At 39.6% G+C, this 18,406-nt stretch overlaps 2 protein-coding genes across 6 annotated transcripts in view; one reads left to right on the forward strand and one right to left on the reverse strand.

The window, feature by feature from the left end:
- The first annotated feature begins 4,113 nt into the window (after positions 1 to 4,113).
- LOC108139081 overlaps positions 4,114 to 18,406 on the forward strand; it is a 28,385-nt gene continuing 14,092 nt past the window's right edge. The window contains exons 1-3 of one of the 3 annotated variants that reach the window (XR_001774155.1): positions 4,114 to 4,370; positions 4,481 to 4,566; positions 15,177 to 15,495. Coding sequence is in view for 1 of the 3 variants with exons in the window: in XM_017261705.1 (XP_017117194.1) it covers positions 15,409 to 15,495 (87 nt within the window). In the remaining 2 variants the exon portion in view is untranslated. Of the gene's footprint in view, positions 4,371 to 4,480; positions 4,567 to 15,176; positions 15,496 to 18,406 lie in introns of those variants that run through there. The other 2 variants (XR_001774154.1, XM_017261705.1) reach the window with 2 other exon arrangements.
- On the reverse strand, positions 9,898 to 10,529 carry LOC108139082 (transcription initiation factor TFIID subunit 12). 3 transcript variants are annotated; one of them, XM_017261708.2, is made up of 2 exons: positions 10,317 to 10,529; positions 9,898 to 10,244 (listed from the first exon to the last, which is right to left on the reverse strand). In XM_017261708.2, exons 1-2 carry the CDS (start codon positions 10,512 to 10,514, stop codon positions 10,035 to 10,037), a joined length of 408 nt encoding a protein of 135 aa, XP_017117197.1. In that variant the 5' UTR covers positions 10,515 to 10,529; the 3' UTR covers positions 9,898 to 10,034. The 3 variants fall into 3 exon arrangements, with proteins under 3 accessions (XP_017117197.1, XP_017117196.1, XP_017117195.1); XM_017261707.2 differs by having other exon boundaries at positions 9,898 to 10,247; XM_017261706.2 differs by having other exon boundaries at positions 9,898 to 10,271.

Below are 18,406 nucleotides of genomic sequence, written 5' to 3' on the forward strand. Positions count from 1 at the left end.
TGATGAATATGGCTTTCTAACTTGCATTCAAATTTCCATCCCATAACACATATAAAAACATTGAAGCTTAAATAATAAACCTGAAAATTACATTTTTAAAATGCAAGCCCAAAACCGTTCCCCAAAATATATGTTCTGTTGATTAATGACAAACAACCTTGTGGCAAATAAACCAAATTTAAACGAAACGGCATCTAAGATAGACATTGATTTATTGAGCTGAGGAGTGGGCCATTGAAAACGACAAAAAAATGTATAGAACATAAATGCACTAATAAATAACTTAGGTAAGTCTGCAATAGCAAAACGGTCCAATCAATAAATACACAATCATTTGACACTCTACCAGGTTGGAAATTAATTGAGAGCAGGAAATAATCGAGTGAATTATGTGGGCATAATTCGATTTCTGCACGTGTCGCAAATCAATTTCTACCAAACGGTTACCATGTGTGATGCACAATTAACTAAGCGCTTTTCCATTATTAAGCAATAATGGATTGATTCCGCAAATCGAGACACTTCATCATCATCGGACCGGGCTAAGAAAAAATAGAACAAACTCGATAATGAAGTGCACGAAAATAGACAGGCAGAAGATTTAAGCGTTTCTTCCGCTGCCCATCGGGATATTGACTTGCTGATTATTTTTATTTGCCTGGCAAACGCTTCAGTTGAGACATAAAACTATGCCAACACACGAGCATAAACATTTATACACGATTAAGAGTGCTGTTTGTTTTTATGTTTGCCTTAGCGCTTCCGTTGCGGCCAACAACGAATTCCTCCAGATATTGCGTATACGCATTAAATGGCCCAGAATGAGATACAAACAAACAGGCAGCGACGTAAGGGGCGAAAAACAAAAACGAAAACCAAAATTGGCAACGAAGGGAGCGCAAACATTTGGCCAGATTAAAGTGCGTGCAATTTGAGGCCAGGGACATGGGCGGTTCGAATTCAATAAAACATGGCCCATAAATCAATGAAAAACTAATCAAAAAATCAAAAGGAAAACACGGGGGGATTTGTTTGTCCGACATTGGCCAGAAATGGAATTGGATGCCAAATAAAAACTGAATGGAGAGCGTACTACAGCCAAAAATTAGCGCTGCTTTGTTCGAAATTCATTTAGAATGCAAATCAATTAAATTAAAAGCAGAAATTTGTTTTCTACCCGGGCCATTTGAAAATTCCAAATTTATGCAAATGCACCAGCAGTAGAAAAATGAAAAAAAACGCAAGCCGCAAGCTTAAATGCTCATTAGAGTTCAGGACCAAAAAATAAAATAAAACCCCCCCGAAAATGGAAGGAATAGGGAGCGCAGTGGAGCGTATTTTGTCGCCTGCATCGCATTTACATTTTCGGATCTAGCAGTGCCACATAAATGTGCGAATATCCCCCCAAAGCCAGCGCAGACCCTCTAAATGCAAAACACTTGAAGACCGAGGGCTTTAAGTTGCCGAGTTGCATGCAATTAATTGGGACTTACGACCAAAGCCAAGGCTAACTCTGACTTGTGGAAGAAAATTAAACTAAACTGAATGATTTCGACTGCAGCATTGTTATGCGCTGTTGCGTAAATTGACCTCCTTTAAATGATGCACTCCAGTGGCAAAAATAATTTGCTTGTGACAGCTTTGAGCATTCTGCTAAGCCTTCGTTTTATATCATTGTTATGTCATGCGAGTAAGGTCTCGACATCTTTGTATTTCGTTTGAATCAGAATTCCATTGATTTCTGCACACAATGCAATTCGGATAGACGGCAAATGTAAAGTATACGCAGCGTTGCGCCAGACAAAGTTTGCTCATGCAAATTTTCCGATAAACTTTAACTAATTAAAAAGTTGCCCTTAATGGGGAAATAAAAGTCAGGCACCGCAAAGGTTGTACATTATTTTTCCACTAGCAAGTTTACCTTTCGGAGTGGCGGGGTGACGACAAATTGACAAAGTGTGGCTACAGAACGTTGCATTCCAAGTAAAGCAATTGCTCTTGCCACATGTGCCACAGCAGGAGGGCCCCACTTGCGGCTAATTCTGAGTTTGTTGCTCTGGGCTCTAAGCCCTTAACATTCGGTATCTAGTCTCCTGGCGTTATGCTTCGAAATGTCAGCACACAGACTGTTGGCCACACTATAAAACGAAGAACTAACAAAACCGCACACAAGCTACCAGCGGTTTTCACTTGCCCCCCCCGGCAATTGCTACGAAAAATAAAAATGGAACATTCGGTTACAGTCCACAAGCATTTGGCCAACAAATACAGCCACTTCTCCACTGGACTTCAGCCAAAGAGCACTTCGAGTTAAAGCAGTGCGTGTCCTTATTATCAATAACTTTTTTATTTACTTTAAAAGAGCATTCAGACAATTTCGCAGACTTAATCCGTTGTTATGGCGATTCCTTTTTAAAGCTAAAACAGCAAGCCATCATTTAGTATATATATATCTGAAAACTTGGCTTCAACTTTCTTTTTTGAGCTTTAAATAGGTAGGTAAAGAATCTTTTGACTATATATAAGGTACAAACCTTTTTTAATAACCGATTACCATTATTTATTCTTTTTGAAAAGTAATTTTACTTGCCCATGTTTTTTAAAGATTAAACTGTGTTTTTTGATAAGGTTCAAAAAACCGAAAAAATACTTTTTAAAATAAAGACAATAAATCAGCTTTGAGGTTGTGGTGGCAACTGCCGCATATCGGGTTTCAAAGAGTCCAATTCACTGGAGCATTTATTTTTTATAATTCACTTGAGCCTTGTTAAGGATGCTGATGGCTAGCATGTGTGTGTTTATGGGCTGCCTCATCATTGACTCGTGCTCCTGCCCCACAATACCCACAATCTCCACATGCAACCACTTGAGTTGGCTGTGGTTGTTGCTGGTGTTTGTATTTGTATTTGCCATGCTATTTGCTGGAGAAATTTTTCTTGATTGCCCTCGCCCCAAGCATTTTGTTTGTTTTTTCGCTTATGCGTCGTCATCTTTCTTTCGCAGTTTCCACTTCCTTTTCCCATTCTTCCCATTTTTCCCATTTTTCCCATTTTCCACTCTTTTCCTACTGGCCTGGCAGACAGTGATTTTGACATTTCACGCGCATTTGTTTGTTATGCTTTTCTGGCCAGCATTGACAGCGCGGGAAAGGTCAACATTTCCCTTTTTTGCATACACATGTACATTGTACGTATATAAGTGCGCACGGCCATGTATTCATAGAAATCGTAGTGGGGCATAATAAAAATAAAGACTATGGCACGCAGGCTCATTAACATTTGCGAGGCACGTGGCGGGAATGACGCTAACTCAGTTGCTCCCCAGCGTCGCATTCGGCTTAGCCAAATTGATTTTTCGTCCTGCCAACAAAACAATCTGGCACAGAGAAAAATACATAACAATATCAGTTACATTGACATGCCCAGCTTTGCATACCATTTTTAGCTTTCCAATTCCAAATCCAATGCTCATAACTTAAACGAATCTTAGCCAATTTGAGAACTGTAATGCTTTTATTTGCTTGTTTTGATGAGCAAACTATTTATGAATTCAAAGATAAGAAACGTTGTTAAAATATTATGACAATTTGTGAATATATTTAAGATAAAATATTCAAGAAAGTTCAACCGTTTATTATAATTTAAAAATATGCCACAATTTTTACACTTTTCCAACTCATCAAGCTTTTATGTGCTAAGGATATGCAGTCCTTTTAATGGTAAGAATACTTTGTATCAACAATTCAGCGTTTTAAAATGTTTAATAAAATTCAAGACAAGTAGTAGTGTATCTTAAAATCTGTAAGTAGCACTTATCACACAATAAATAGAAAGATAAGGACCATTTTACCTAATTAGCCACAAATGTTGAAGTTTCTCAGAACTTAAAGCCCCCCAAAACATTTTTATGTCTCACTTTTTTCTCTGTATTCCCGCAGGGAAGAAATAAACATCAGGCCAACACACAATTCCACTCAAAACAATTATGAATGAATGGCCAGGAGAGCAGTTAACAGAGCAGCTGTTGCTGCCGAGCGTATGTTAGCGGTTGAGTTGGCCAACAGCATCAGCCTCTGACTGGTAGGTGTTCTGGTTTTTAGTCCAACAACAGACGTCGAGGCGAGAGCACGCGGCCCACAAAGCGCGCGCATGTGAAGCGAGTTGCGTTCGGTTTTCGATTCGAGCCACATGGCGTATACGCGATACGGCCAAACCTACTGCCTGCATTGACTCAATAATGGTCAGTGGTCCCTGTTGCGGCTTTCGTGCGTGAGCTGACAATCAGATAATGTGTCAATAATTAAACTGGGCAATCGACGTTGCTCGATCACTATGTGAAAAGCCATAATCACACTGGGAAGGAACTTCAATGTAAGCCTATTTACTGCCTAGAAGATGTTAAACAAAAAATAAATTCAACAAATGTATATTAACAGTAAATTATATTTACTATCACACTAATAACAAAACTAATAAAATAGTTTAGAAGGCAGAGTGAAAAACAGCATTAAGAGACCGAAAAACCTAAGAGTGTTTCAGATGTTTGATGTATCAGCATTTCTTAAATGTAAGGAAACGAATTAAAATTATTTCGCAACATGTTTCTGGGTGAAGAATTAAAGTTATAGAATTTATTAATTTAAATAAAGTCTGGTTTTCCAAATACCAACCCTTGACACCACTGGAAAATAAATATTTAAATTCCAAAACAAAAAATTCTATTATTTCTTTTAACCCAATCAATTATATGAAATGAAATAACAATACAAAATATAACATAAATATTAAGGCAGGGCCTCGAAACAATTCGAAGAAAAGCCTGGAACTCCTTAACAAATGCAAATTAAATAAATTCAAATCGGATCCGACCTGTGACGTATTTAAATTTCACCAGAAGCGAAACGAGCCGACACGTAGTTCGACATTCAAGCTGTCATAAGCCGGAATTCAGGGCGGATTGCATTAGGGAAGTTCTTTCTGCTGCTGCTTGAATTTCCCTGGGGCACTTGGGATGCACGTGAATTCCATGCCGATGGATGTGACTTTCCTCTTCCTGCTCTCATGCTTATTTTTTCTGCGGCGTTTGTCAACGCCATTTCCCCTCTGTTTGATTTGCATATTGCTACCTGTCTGCTGAGTTTCCGAGCCCGTGAAAAGTAAACAGGGGATACAAAATAAAAAGGAGGCAAAAACGTGATAAAATAGGCGGAAAACTGGCGGATAAAGAACGAAAACATTTGGCGGAAAACAAAGAAAATTATCTGGCCAGATGCCCCCGTTTCCCCTTCCTTCCCGGGGGAAAATAAAAACGGGGGGTTCGCCAGTGACAAGTGACAGTTTGTTTGTTTGCCGGCCGAACAAGGTGGTCAGGTTCGTTTAATATGGCAGCCCAATTTGGGCGACGCTTTTATTGTTTGCCCTTGGACATGGCGTCATTATCTTTTGGTATTTTCATACCCCTACCCCTTTCCCATTTCCCCATTCGCTGTTTGTTTACACGCACTTTTAACGTGTTTATTCGGCCGTAACGCAAACTAATTGAAACACACCGGGTGTATACTTATTGTAATGCCCGTGGGCGTGTCACGTTCCGCGTGCAATCAGTGGGCGCCTTGAAATCCACTCGTCTGCAATTGCAGTGCACTTGCCACGCCCCCCGTTTGCTCCTTGAGGGCAGTATAGACCTACTGTCATTCGGCCCTCAATGCCATTAGCTGAAAGCTGAAACAACAGCGCGCTACCAATGCCCGTAGTCCTCATCTTCATGCTCATACTCATCCTCGTAGCGTCATCATCACCGCCATCATCATCCGCCTTAGTCGTAGTCGTAGTCGCGGGTACGGTCGTTCACAGGTTGAGGTTGAGGTTGAGCCACGCCAAAGTGAGTGAGTGAGTGCCATGGGCGGCAACTTGTTTACCTGCCTGTGTTTTAATGAAATGCAAATGCAAACACAAGCCATGAAGTACCATGGGCTCTATGCGCTCGAAGTGGGGGTAACGTTGGTAAAGGATTAACTAAACAAGAAAGCCAGTAGGCTTTTTGCCACAGTTAATTATTTTTAATTTTAATCTTTAGTATTTTACTTAAAAACACATTTAAAAAATAATAGTATTGGTCGTAAAGTACCGAAAAACAATAAGCAATAGCAAATCACCACATTTAAAGCCGTTAACTGAAGATGTTTTGTTGTGTACTTTTGTATTTGTATTTGCTCTATTGTAAATCAGCAATGTTTGTTTTCAAAAGCTCGCTCAATGGCTTCGTAAGATTGATTGCATCCTTAGAACGAATCAGAAGAAGCCTTTCGAAATTTTGAGGTAAACACTCCACAGTGCGCACCCGGTCCGCCCCCCTTCCCCCTCAACCATCCCCTCGAGCAGGTAATTTTTCTTGGCCCGGCTGCAATGGCACTTAGTGGTAATGGGGTTACTGCCAAGGAGCCGCATTCGCTTTGCCAATGTCCCTGATTTGCTACGCAAACACTTCAATTTCCGTGACAGATGACAGTTTGCCACAATTGCACATTGCAGTGCAATTAGTTTTAATACATTTTCAAATCACATTTGTGCGCCATTAAATGTGTATTTATCACAATTTTATTCATGTTAGTCTTCAATTTGATGTCCCTTACTCGCATAAATAAATTGGCTAAACATTTCTGTACGACCGTGGGGGTTGCTTTTCAGCCCTCAGCTTGGCATTATGTTGACTTTGCCATTGGGGTCATAAAAGCAGATTTAAGCGTCATTTCAAAAATGTCTGGGATTGGCCATCATTGAGCTGGTCGAAATGCGCTGGATTTGTGATTTAAAGTGTATTTTGAGTATGCATTAAATTTATTGCAATGCATTAAACTAAATACTCCTCATCGAAGCCATCGAAGGTCGCAGCGGAAATTGGACGTGACAAACTTATGAAAAGCGTTAGAACATGTTTTATGGTTGATATCAGAGGTGGATGCTTAAGTCGTAAATAATACCGCCGGGGTTAAGGGAAGTTGGTAAAGAAAAAACCTTGGTAAGGTCTTTATTTTTATTTGAAGTTAGTTCACTGAAGTGAAACCCTTTCACAAGTTTTGATTTGCATTTAAATACACTCATTAAACTTGATGAGTCCATTACTTTTACCATTATTAAAATTAAAATTATATTTTAATTAACTTAAACGACTTTGAGAAGATTCTGAAAACATCGGACTCAACTCCACCAGATTATGATAAAGATAAATATTAATATGTAATTCAAGTTAAATACACATAAAAGGCACTTTAATTTCGGGTTCAGCCCAATTGTTTTCATTGCAAAAGTCAAACCATCAAGAATAACGTCAAATACTCGTATCCTTAAGCCGAAGTCGAAAAGTTCAAAACTTTTCCAATTCAGTTAGTTCATTAACTTGATTCATCGGCAAGTGAGTTGGGCAACTCCACAAATGGTAATCAAGTGGCTTTGATTGCTCTCTTTTTTCTGGTCCTGTGCCAAAAACGCTTCTAGGCTAAAGGTTTGGAATGCAGCAACCCATTGACCTTGGCCCGAAACCAGAGAACAATTTTTTTTGGCCAGACTCAGCGACAACTCTTTGGTAACATATCACTCAAGCTCAAGTTTTTCCCCAGCCCCCAAAGTTGCCATGAATAACTTGTGAATTTCTTTGAAAATGACTCGCTCAAAGGCGGAGGAAAGCGGAAGTTTCCTTTTCCACGTGTTTGACATGCAGAAAGGGTCGTCCAACACTTGAATTTAATTAAAAAGGAATTTTCGCTGCTGTAAACTTTTAAGCTGCAAAGGCGGCGGCTGCATTTATTTACCCATTAGGGAGCTTAATTCAAATTAATTTGCAAGTTTGGTCAGGCGGCAGGACCAATGATTAAACAAATACTGCCTTTGATTTATGCTGATAACTCAATTTGACTGTCGCACTTTTGCCCATGCCTCATATTTTATTCTGTCGCCTAGCTACTACATTTTCATTAATTTATTGCGGCCAGCGGCGACTGATTTCACTTTAATTCAATTTATCTAACAACAACATCATCCGGAACACCATCGAGAACTGGTATTTATTTCATGGGCACGATTTCCAAACCGTCGACATTTCATGTTCCAATGTTGGGATGTCGGGACCAAGATACTTAACTGCTTATCTCCTCGTAACTAAACCAAATCGGGCCGAAATGGAGGGGGCGTGGCAGAGAGTCACGCATCGAGGGGAATGTATGCACGACAAATTCATTATAATTTTGCCTACCCAAAATCCTCGTCGGCTTCAATATTCCTGCGTGCGTGCCAAGACATACGGCAAGCGAATATCCTCCTGGCTTGCGGTTGTAATGGTGACACACACACACACAAAGCCACACACACGGATACTTACCCACACAGACGAAAACACCCACTGATCCAATCTGAAATCAGTTTAAATGCGCCCCAATGTGTCGTTCCTGGATTATGATTGCGAACGTTTGCGGTTGCCTCGAGGGCTGCTCCAAATGTAATGAAATATTTTCTATTTTGGGTTATAATCAATCGGGGATTTAATATCATAGGCCTTGCCAAACATCGATTGTACAGATTCTATTTTCAGTAAGTTTGCTATGCAACTGACAGTCTTTAATTTCTTTCAAATAAGTTTGTATTCATCTTAGCAAGCAGTGACCATTCTTGTATTAATTAATTAAGTAATTAAAGTATTTATATTTGTTTTCAATTATTTAAAAATCCTATAGCTTAATCAATCAATTAGCATTAACTTTAATTCAACAAATTACTCATTAATTTCACGTTTAATAAATAATACAACAAATTGCTCATTAATTTCATATTTAATAAATATTTTAAACATGAATAAGCGGAATATCAATAGCATTGTTATTATCTGTTACCAATCCAATTGCAATTGGTAGATTGCAGATTGCAGGAGAAGCGGACAATGAAGTTGAGCTTTAAGTTCTTGTTTTAACATATTTTTCATAAATTCCATTTGTTTTGGACTAAAAGGTGGCTTACATATTCATACGCTGTTTTTATGGACTATTGAATATCACTGTTATTGAATTTCAATGAAAAAAGCTTTGTTTAGTTTTAATTTTTGTTCCTTATCAGATTAAACACCAAATAAATATTATTCGCATTCGCCTTTCATTTGTAAATTTCTACTCAATTCAGCTATTCATAATAAATTCCAAAAGAAAATCAACACTACCGAATATACATAGTATAAAGTCCTTTAAGTTGTATCATCTTCCGAATACATAAATACAACTTTGTTAAAGAGTCGGAGAGAAGCTTCAGAATTATGCCTTTTTTCCGTTGCCTCAATGTGCCCATGGCCATGGCCAGCGAAAAAGTATTCTTTATTCTTCGGGCACAGAGCGAAAAATATGAAAAAAAATCGTTTTCGCAATTTCAGCCTTAGCTTTCTCCTTTTTTTAAAAGCAAAGGACCTGAAAAGGAACCCAATGCTTGTTCATGTGTGTAACTGGGGGCATGTGAGTGTTTTCCAGCAACTGTGTGATGTGGCATTATATGCTCTGGCATTTTTATGGCACTTTAACTTCATGTTAAGTAATTCCCGACTAAAAGGCGAGAGTCAAGAGGACGAGACCATGATGACCGTTTTGTAGGGGCCATTGAATGCATGTTGGGCTCTCGACAGCGGCTATTGAATTTATTAATTGCTTAATCATGATCCGGTTTGCAATTTTCCATCGCCCTTATTCGATACCTGAATGGGTTGTGCATTTATCCTCTTTTAGGCTTCAAATTGTTTTTATTTTTTTTGCCATAAAAGTAACCTTCGTTTTTTGTATACTTTTTTTTATATTTCTTAGCGTGTTTTTTTAAGCTATGGGGAAAAAAGTAATTAATTGGGAAAACTCGTGTTGTATTCACGCTTGACTTTAAAATAATTATTGTTATTAAATGGCTTTAAGACCTATTATTAACAGTTTTTTTACTTTAAAAAGTATATACATCAAAAGGACTTTAAAATGATTTGTTTGAAATATTATGTACTAATTCCAAGGCTTTACATTATTAATTGGCATTATGTTCGTTGGGAAACTCCATGTTGTACTCGCGCTTGAGGACGAACTCCAGGTCCAGCAGGCCCACTCGGCTCTTTCGATGCTTGGCCAACTTGACCATGCGCATAGAGACGTCATTAACGAAGGCATCGGCTATTTTGGCCATCAAGTCACAGCCCTGATCGTCCAGCGAGGCGTTTGCGTCGGTTTTCTGCACAAACTGCTGCAGGTGGGCCTTGGTGATAATCTGATTGGGGGATTAATATGTCCTAATTGGTCAGCCGTTACTCACATCATAGCTTCCGCTCGGAATGCAGAGGCTCTCCGCTTCACTGGACGGCTCCTTCTCGACGGAACTGTCGCTGCTGGTGTCGCTGGAGCTGCTCGACGATCTGGTCGAAAAGGGACTCTCGTTACCGGACGATTTATCGCTGTCGTCGCCATTTCCATTTAGGCCAAAGGACCGAGGCTCCTTGTTCTTTCTCTCCATTCTTTAGTTTATTTTTTCGTTGTTTTCCAGATTATGCTAGGTGCACTCGGCTGGAAAATGACTTTAACCAGTTGAAAATTATAAGGAGCCAGGGCATAAGTCATGGCCTACTTTTCAGTGCCTAAAGGGGCAATTCTTTTAAGAAAATGTTAAAGGAAAATCATGCAACTGATTGAAAATTATTTGAAAATATTAAAGACCTTCACCATTCAAAATTGAAAAAGGAAACCTTTGAAATTTGCGTAAACTATCGTGCGGCATGGTCCCTCGAACTTTCTTATTTTTTCACTTTGATTCGGGGAATCCCAGCTGCGCGGCCCAGACTCAACTCTTCGCCCTTGGCCCTGCCATAAATAACCAGTTTAAGTCGCACTCTGCACCTGAACGCTTACCATTGTTGCCGCAGCGTTTCCCTTTTCCGCTGCGGCTTTTCCTTCGGCTTTTCCGACGTCTTGTGCTTTTGATTTATGTCGTGGCACGGCTCTGCGCTTTTCATTTTCCATGCGACGCGTCTAAATAAATATCAAAAAGCAACAAATTGTGGCCGTGCAGCCGTAAACGACCTTTGCTTTAAGCCGAAGACGCGGCCAGGCGACAAGAGTGTCGCCGTGGCTTAATTTTATGCCAGGTGGGTCGGGGCAAGGACGTTCAAAACAACAGCCGACCACCCACACGTGCCCAGGTGTCCTGTACTTTCGGCCTATTATGCCGTTTGTTCTTTTCGCACACGACCAAGGCACAATGGGAATTTCACTCAAGTAAAGCGCGGAAAATATACAGCCATCTTGGGAATTGCAGGTTGGTCGGAAGTTCAAGCCACTTCTGTAAACTGATTTTATGGCAGACTTTTATTTACACATAACAATGCTAATATGCCATGAATTCAAAAGTAAACAATTATACTTTTAGTGTTGTAATAATAAGAACAGGTCAGTTTATTTTAAAATATTCAATATCAAGATACAATAAAGACTTCCGAAACAAATAATACCACAACACAAAAAATTTCAAATTATTAGCTTAGAAATGTAACTGCAAAGAAATTTATCAAGGACTTGTAAAATATATTTTATTTTTACTTCACTATTAATTTTTTACTTTCAATAAGAAGATGTTTAATAATTTTAAACTGCTGTCCACTTTGATCTTAGCTTTAAGTTAGTGTATATATCTAAACTTATATATCTGTAATTTTAATAAACATATACAATAAATAAAAAATATCAAATCATCAGCTTAAAAATAATCATGTATATATTGGTACTTTATATTTGTAGTTCCACTGTACCCATTTGTGTGTCATTTGGTTGTGCTGCGCTCTGTCCACTTTGGAGGTGCTCCTCGGTGTCCTCGGCTTAATAAAGTCGCCTACTTAAAGCCAGCGACAATGACATTGTGCGTATGTTGCCAGTCGGCGGGGGAGGTCGCCCCTTGGCCATGTGTCACACATCCGCATCCGGTGTTTGGCATTGGCATTAGGCTCTGAGCCCCCTTTTTTCCACTTTTTCCATTTTTTCCACATTCACCCATTTAACCACTCTCTACCACTTTTCCCCCTGCCGACTGTCGTTTGCCGTTTCCGGCATGCGACTCTTTTATATTGCCGCTTTTATTTGCTGTGTGCACTTTTCTGCTCCTGTCCGCTCATTGTCGCTGCCTGATTTCTGTTTCATATTTTACTCGGTGGCCTTATGCACAGAGCGAGAGCAAAAAGCGCTTGTCGTTTAGCTTTAAGTGGGCTGAGTGCCATAAATTTCATTTTGTCAGGGTCTTTAATCGCCCAAGCCCCAATCAGGCAGTCATTGTGGGGACTTGAATAGAACTTGGCTGACTCACAAAGGTTAACAATCGTTGGGCACACAAAAAACAAGTAACTCAGTCTTATGAGGAATTTATTTGTTGTTCCACGTTTATGGAATTTTCTCAGATTTAAAGTCTAGTATTAAATTGTGATATAAAGCATTATTTTTGTATATTCTATACTTTTTGAAAGACGTTTTCTTTGCAGAAAAACTTAATTTATATAGCCTTAAATTTTATTAAAATAGTTTTCCGGTAAGCCAAATTTCATCCTAAACTACTTATTTGTTTATACCCTTGCCTTCAAAACTTTTCAAAAACTTGTACTAGGTTGAGACACACCAACTTTTTCGCATAAACTTTCAAATCTAGTTTTCGAGTATTTGACCATGAACTTGATTATAAAAAAGATTTTGTTGGATATTATAAAGATTTTCCCTTAAATAGTTTGCCTTAAGTGTCTAAACATTCTAAATTCAAGCTCAAATTTCAGATATCATATTCGTAACAAGAATGGTTTGCTATTCAACCAGTTGGTGTTTATAAAGTGCTAATTTGGTGTCGTACTCACATAAAAAATGACAGCATTAGTTGCCAAAAATGTTTGAATTAATCACACATATGTCAAAATTATTCAAATGTCTTTGGCGAAAGTGTGAGTGGCTGGGAATGTGTGTGCTGACATGAATAGTTAATACGAATGCTTGGGCCTGTGGTGGATGTGGACTCAGCCTGTTATCCGGAGAGTGTGTCTGTGTAATAAAGCTAATGAGTTTCTGCCATGTCTAGCAGAGTGTCGAGACTGAGGGGCTAATTCCCAGCCAGCGAGAACATGCACTCTCTTTCGCTGGCTGGCTGCCATTAAGAATGGTTTTATTTCACTTGATTATGGCATTCTGTTGTAGCGGATTTCCCACATACAAACGAAAACGCCTCCTATTTTAGATCCTTTTCGCCCGCGCAGTAAACGCCTTGAATATTGCGTATACGACACAGTGGCAGAAATTGATTTAAATCGGACAAGACACACACGGACAATTAAACAGAACTTCGTCTGACTCAGATTTGCGTTAATGTTTCATAAATGCAAAAAGCAACGCATTTCATTTCTTCCTCCATTTAAGTTTTTAATTACACTTAGCCGGCGAAGCAAGCGGCAGCAACAGGAATGAACATTTGAATAAGGAAAAGACGAGGGCAAGGAGATGAAATCCTTTTAATAGGCGGCACGCCATTTTGTCGCCAGCATCGTCGCTGGCATCGTCGCTTAATCCTTTCGCGGCATATTTTGCAACGCGCCGTGACTTAATGAGGCGCTTTTCCATGCCCAGCACGCAGTTCGTCCTTCCACGCTCGATGGCAAACAATGCGGATCCTTCCGGCAAAAGTGCGACTCTGAGCCAACAATCACACACCTCTTATCAGTTGCATTTACGGTGGGCCAGGCATAAATGTGGAATCACATTTAGTTGCCTCACAGCTTGCCAAAGCCTCTTTTGTGAGCCAGAAGGTGTGAAAATTTAATTTTCCAACAGGAAATTAATTTTGTTTCCGCTCTGAAATTATCACAGCGGCCTCAGTTAAATGGTCCATTAATAATTGGCTTAGAAAATTAAAAAGAAATATATATATGTACATCTTATGATTTATCCAGATTTTTGAATACTTATTTGGGGCTGTTTTAATTTATATTTTTTTATCTTATTTTCAAAAAAATAAATGTCTTTAATGCATCGATCCATGGGAAAAATATTCGATTTAATGGAAAGTAATTATATTATTCAGGTTCTCAAATCTTTTAATGCCAATTCACTTGATACTCCCAGAAATTTATTCAAAATTCTTGCCTGAAGCCTATTCAAAGCTATATGTGCTGGTAAATCGAGCGACTTGACTGGCAGAAGTCAAACAAGGACTGCAGGCAGGCATCTTCATCTCTGCGCTCCTCGGTGTCTCATCTCCTCGCCATTGCAAACAATTTACCTTGGGTCTTAGACTACGTTATTTGTTTGCATTGCTTTTCTGTGCTGGCTTTCAGACTTTCAGCTGATGCAGCGGGCTGAGTTATGCTCAGTTGTTTTCCTTTTAATGTAATTTCATCGTTTTGTGGAGTAGTAGGGCTAGCAAAGGTCAGAAGGCGGCGGAGGTAGCTAGATTACTAATAAGGTGCAAGTTTCAGCACATAAATGGTAAAAATATCTTAAAGTAAAAAAAAATTTAAAAATTTATGTTCAGGTAAATAATATAACAAAACTTTTAGAAACATGTATAATAACTCAAAACTTTCAAAAATATAAAAATAATATTCTCTAAATACGTATGACGTCTCGGACAACCCTCGTGGCTGAACTATAGCGTCCGTAGTCTTGCATATTGCTGCTGCACCAAGAGTTGAATATAATTTCAGTTCGTTTGACTCGTGCTCGACCTTTGTTGACTGCTTGTTTATTTGTGCGAATCGAAGAGTGCTGAGGGCAGTGGTTAAGTCGACACAAGTTTGTGGCCACGTAGTAGCCAATTCCGCCACTCAAAGCCAAATCAAGTGTTAACGCCGAAAATGTCAGCAGCGATTGCCAACTGTCGCATCCGTGGCGATTGTTGTTTTTTGCTGGGGGCTGAAAATCGATCGGTGTGGCAGCAAAATGCAATCTAAAATCCCCGACTGAATCGATTGTGGCGATGGTGGGGTGACGTGCCGGAAATCGGCGATGCCGCATCCGAATTCTCCACCTACCATTTCCCCAATTCCCGGTTTCCGGAAAAGCGTGTCAACGCGTTCCGGTGTCGCCCGATTTTGCATATATGCAATTCGAATTCAATCGCACTCAATCTCACTCTACGTCATTTGTTCGGCTTCCGCAGATGGTCAGGCACCCAGGTGATGTGATTGGAAATAAGCGAAGCTAAGTGCATCCGTCTGCATTTGCTGTCTAAATGGCTCGCCGCGAGTCAGAGGACGAATAGCAGATACCCAGTGACCCGTGAGCCATGTTCGATTGAATGCGGCAGCAACAGCAACAGCTACGACAGCCGGCACCGCAGCAACAACAGCAAGAGCAACACCAACGGCAGCAGCAACCGCCACGCGAGCAACATGTTGACAACTCACCATCTGCACCACCTGCACCACCATCGCGGCAGCACGGCCGTGGAACTGGACAAGATCACCAACCTGAATACGGTAAGTTGAGAGCCTTCTAAATATATATTTGTAAATTAGAGTCAGTTATATTATTAATTAATAAAAGCCAAGCAGCACTTACCACCAAGTCATAGATAAAGGTTAATACATTTTTAAAACTATTCATACATTTTTAATTTGGTTAGTGTCATCCATCATTATAGATCACCTTGGCATCAAAAAATAACTTTTTCAACTCTTTCTGATGGCATCAATAAATTTGGATTCCTTAAACGGTTGATTGCATTTCTAAGGCTAAACGTAAGCTAAAACTAAAACCAGTTTTGCTTGTTCCCAAGCTTGCAAACCTCAAACGAATGCCAAATTGCACTTATTTTGTCCAAAGAATTCTTTTGCACTTCCAATTTCTAAGAGCTTGGCAAGCGACTGTGTGACCTTTTCAAAAAAGTGCCGATTCGTGTTTCCTCAAAAAAAGAAAAGCACTAATGAATCCCAATTCCAAGTGCACAGTTTAATCCGTTGGAAAATTGCGAAAAGGAGCTTTAGACTTCAAAGCCACCTTAAGCTGGCGCCGAAAAAAGTGCTACCGGAAATGCATTGCGAGTAATGAACCAATTGACATGGTCTTCAATAAAGGGAAAGTTATCTGTAATTTTTCGCAATGCATCCGGTCCAGGATTTTAAAAGTAGGATTGAGTGGAAATCATGTTTATGGCAGGCATGCCACTGCATTAACAGCTGATATCAAATTATTGAAAGGATTGCATTAAGTGCCAGTGGATGGAGAAAAACCGGACGTGGATTTTTCTCTTGACCATTCACTAAAGATGTCTAGCAGCAAAATGAAAATGTTTTTTGTTTTAAAATCGGAAAAAGCGGGCAGAGTGGCAGCGAAAAAGAAAATGTGAAACACGTTTATTGCCATTCATTATATTCTCGCGAGCTGTTGCGCAAAGTAATGAAGCACTTTTATACGAGGCAGCTCTCCTTTCACAGGGCACGCACGGAGCCACGCCCACCCCAAACTACACCTCCAGCACTGGGAAAAATATTCTCCAACTTTTTCATAGTTTGAATGTATATATTACAAGCCTTTTGACAAAACTCTAAAATTCTAAAAACCCTAAATTAAATTGCCTAAATAATAGATGGTATAATAGAATTTAGAGTTAAGTATGCTTAATTTTTTAAAGTATTTGTACGTCCAAGTTTTATAGAATATTATTACTTATATATTTTTTTTAGTGCATGAGCATGTTTTTGCTAAAAAAAAAAGCGTAAATGGGCAGAGTGACTGGCGTTGATGAGAAAAGACTTCACGGTCCCCCCGTTTTCGTTCAAGAAAAATGGCTCGCTGTCCAGGACTAGAGTGGAAATAATAATTTCGGGTTTGGCCACTGCAGTTTTCCAGGCGGTAGCGGGAAAAGTGCGTGCCAAAAAAGAACTACAACCAATTTTCATTAAACGAGCACTCCCACACTCAACAGCCGCCAATATGTCTTCATTAATTTTGGAATAATGTATGGCATGTTTGTGTAGACGTTTAGTCGACCCTGTCACTGGGCTCTTGGCATTGGGGGATGGCCACAGAACCTCAATAAAAAGCTGAAAACTTGTACTTAACTTTAGCGGCGAACATTTGTCTATCCTGCAATCGTGTGTGTGTGTGTGAGAGTGGGTTTGAAGGCCACATGAATTTGGGACAGAAAGTTGCGCAATAAAAAGCCGTGCCTAAACAAAGGATCGTGTTCAAGGTCCTCTGAACACACAAGACCCATCCAGATTCTTCGCCTTGTGTCACTCTCAATATGGCCGAAAGGTATCCTTCGATTGTCAGTCAGCTTGATTGATAATGTAAACCGAGCAGCTCAGCACACACTCCGACCATTTGGGTCCTGCCTCTTCCTCATCGCTGCCACCCAGTCCCATCGCCGTAATCGGTGGCCATTGAGACCACTATGTGCCCACTCCTCGTCAAGGAGCAAATAAAAGCCCGTCTCGTCCTGGCAAAGCGTCTTATCGATTTTGCGGATTACAAGCTTTTGTTATCACTTACACAAATGACCCGATTGCTCGATGCAATTGCTGCCTAGATGGAAGTTTTATTTCGAAATAGAAATGATGGGCTTGAAAAGGAAAAAAAAAATAAAGATTAAAGATTAAAGATTGAAGCTTAAATTTTGAATGCTAAAAAAGGCAAAATGTTTAATATAAATGGGTTAAGATTCGTAATGAATTTTCTTTTAATACGAAATCATTGCCAGTGTCCTTACAATTGTTATCAAAAATGTGATGACTGTCATGGCAATTTCAAATCTTTATAAAAAACCCAATAGTTTTGTGAGTTTAGGCTAATCAAAATTACATTTTTTCAGCAATGTATTAAAATGTATATGGTATATTTGTATTTATAAATAAGATCATCTGGTTATTACAAGGACGTTGCCGTTATATAACAAAAACCCAAAGTACTCGATAAGAAATTTCAGAAGAGTTGGCAAATATTTCTTAAATCTTTCCATAGAAATCCCATTACGCATTTGATGGCAGCCAAATCCGCAACCTCAGAGAACTGCGTGTGATCTAAGCAGGGTCAGTCAGTCCAATCCAAATTGCTTTCTGCGGCAGCAGGAATTGAAGGTTGGGGGTCAGGGGGTCAGGAGCTCTCATCAGCGTCACTTTACCACAGCTGCGATTCGATAGACACTCTTCTTTTATTGCCGCTGCTAGCCGAGTGGGGCTTTGTGGCTAACACCAACACGCCCCTGGACGCATCGCACATGAGTCCATTCGATATTGACCGTGTGTGTTGCACATCTGCGGCATTGTGATGTTTTTGCTGCTGCCTCCTGCTGCAAGTTGCTGTCGAGTTGGTAGAACACAGAGGGAAATAATCTTCACAAAAGCGGGAAACAAAAAATGGTGTGTGAAAAATATTACCTTTTTTTGC

Source organism: Drosophila elegans, unplaced genomic scaffold, assembly GCF_018152505.1.
Source record: "Drosophila elegans isolate 14027-0461.03 unplaced genomic scaffold, ASM1815250v1 contig_814, whole genome shotgun sequence".
In the NCBI taxonomy this organism is placed as follows: Eukaryota; Metazoa; Arthropoda; class Insecta; order Diptera; family Drosophilidae; genus Drosophila; species Drosophila elegans.

Bases quoted from the DNA above. Each gene is read 5' to 3' on its own strand.
- LOC108139082 (XM_017261706.2), bottom strand. From the start codon at position 10,514: ATGGAGAGAAAGAACAAGGAGCCTCGGTCCTTTGGCCTAAATGGAAAT. The intron at 10,272-10,316 runs GTGAGTAACGGC...TCCCCCAATCAG, and splicing joins TTCCGAGCGGAAGCTATGAT to ATTATCACCAAGGCCCACCT.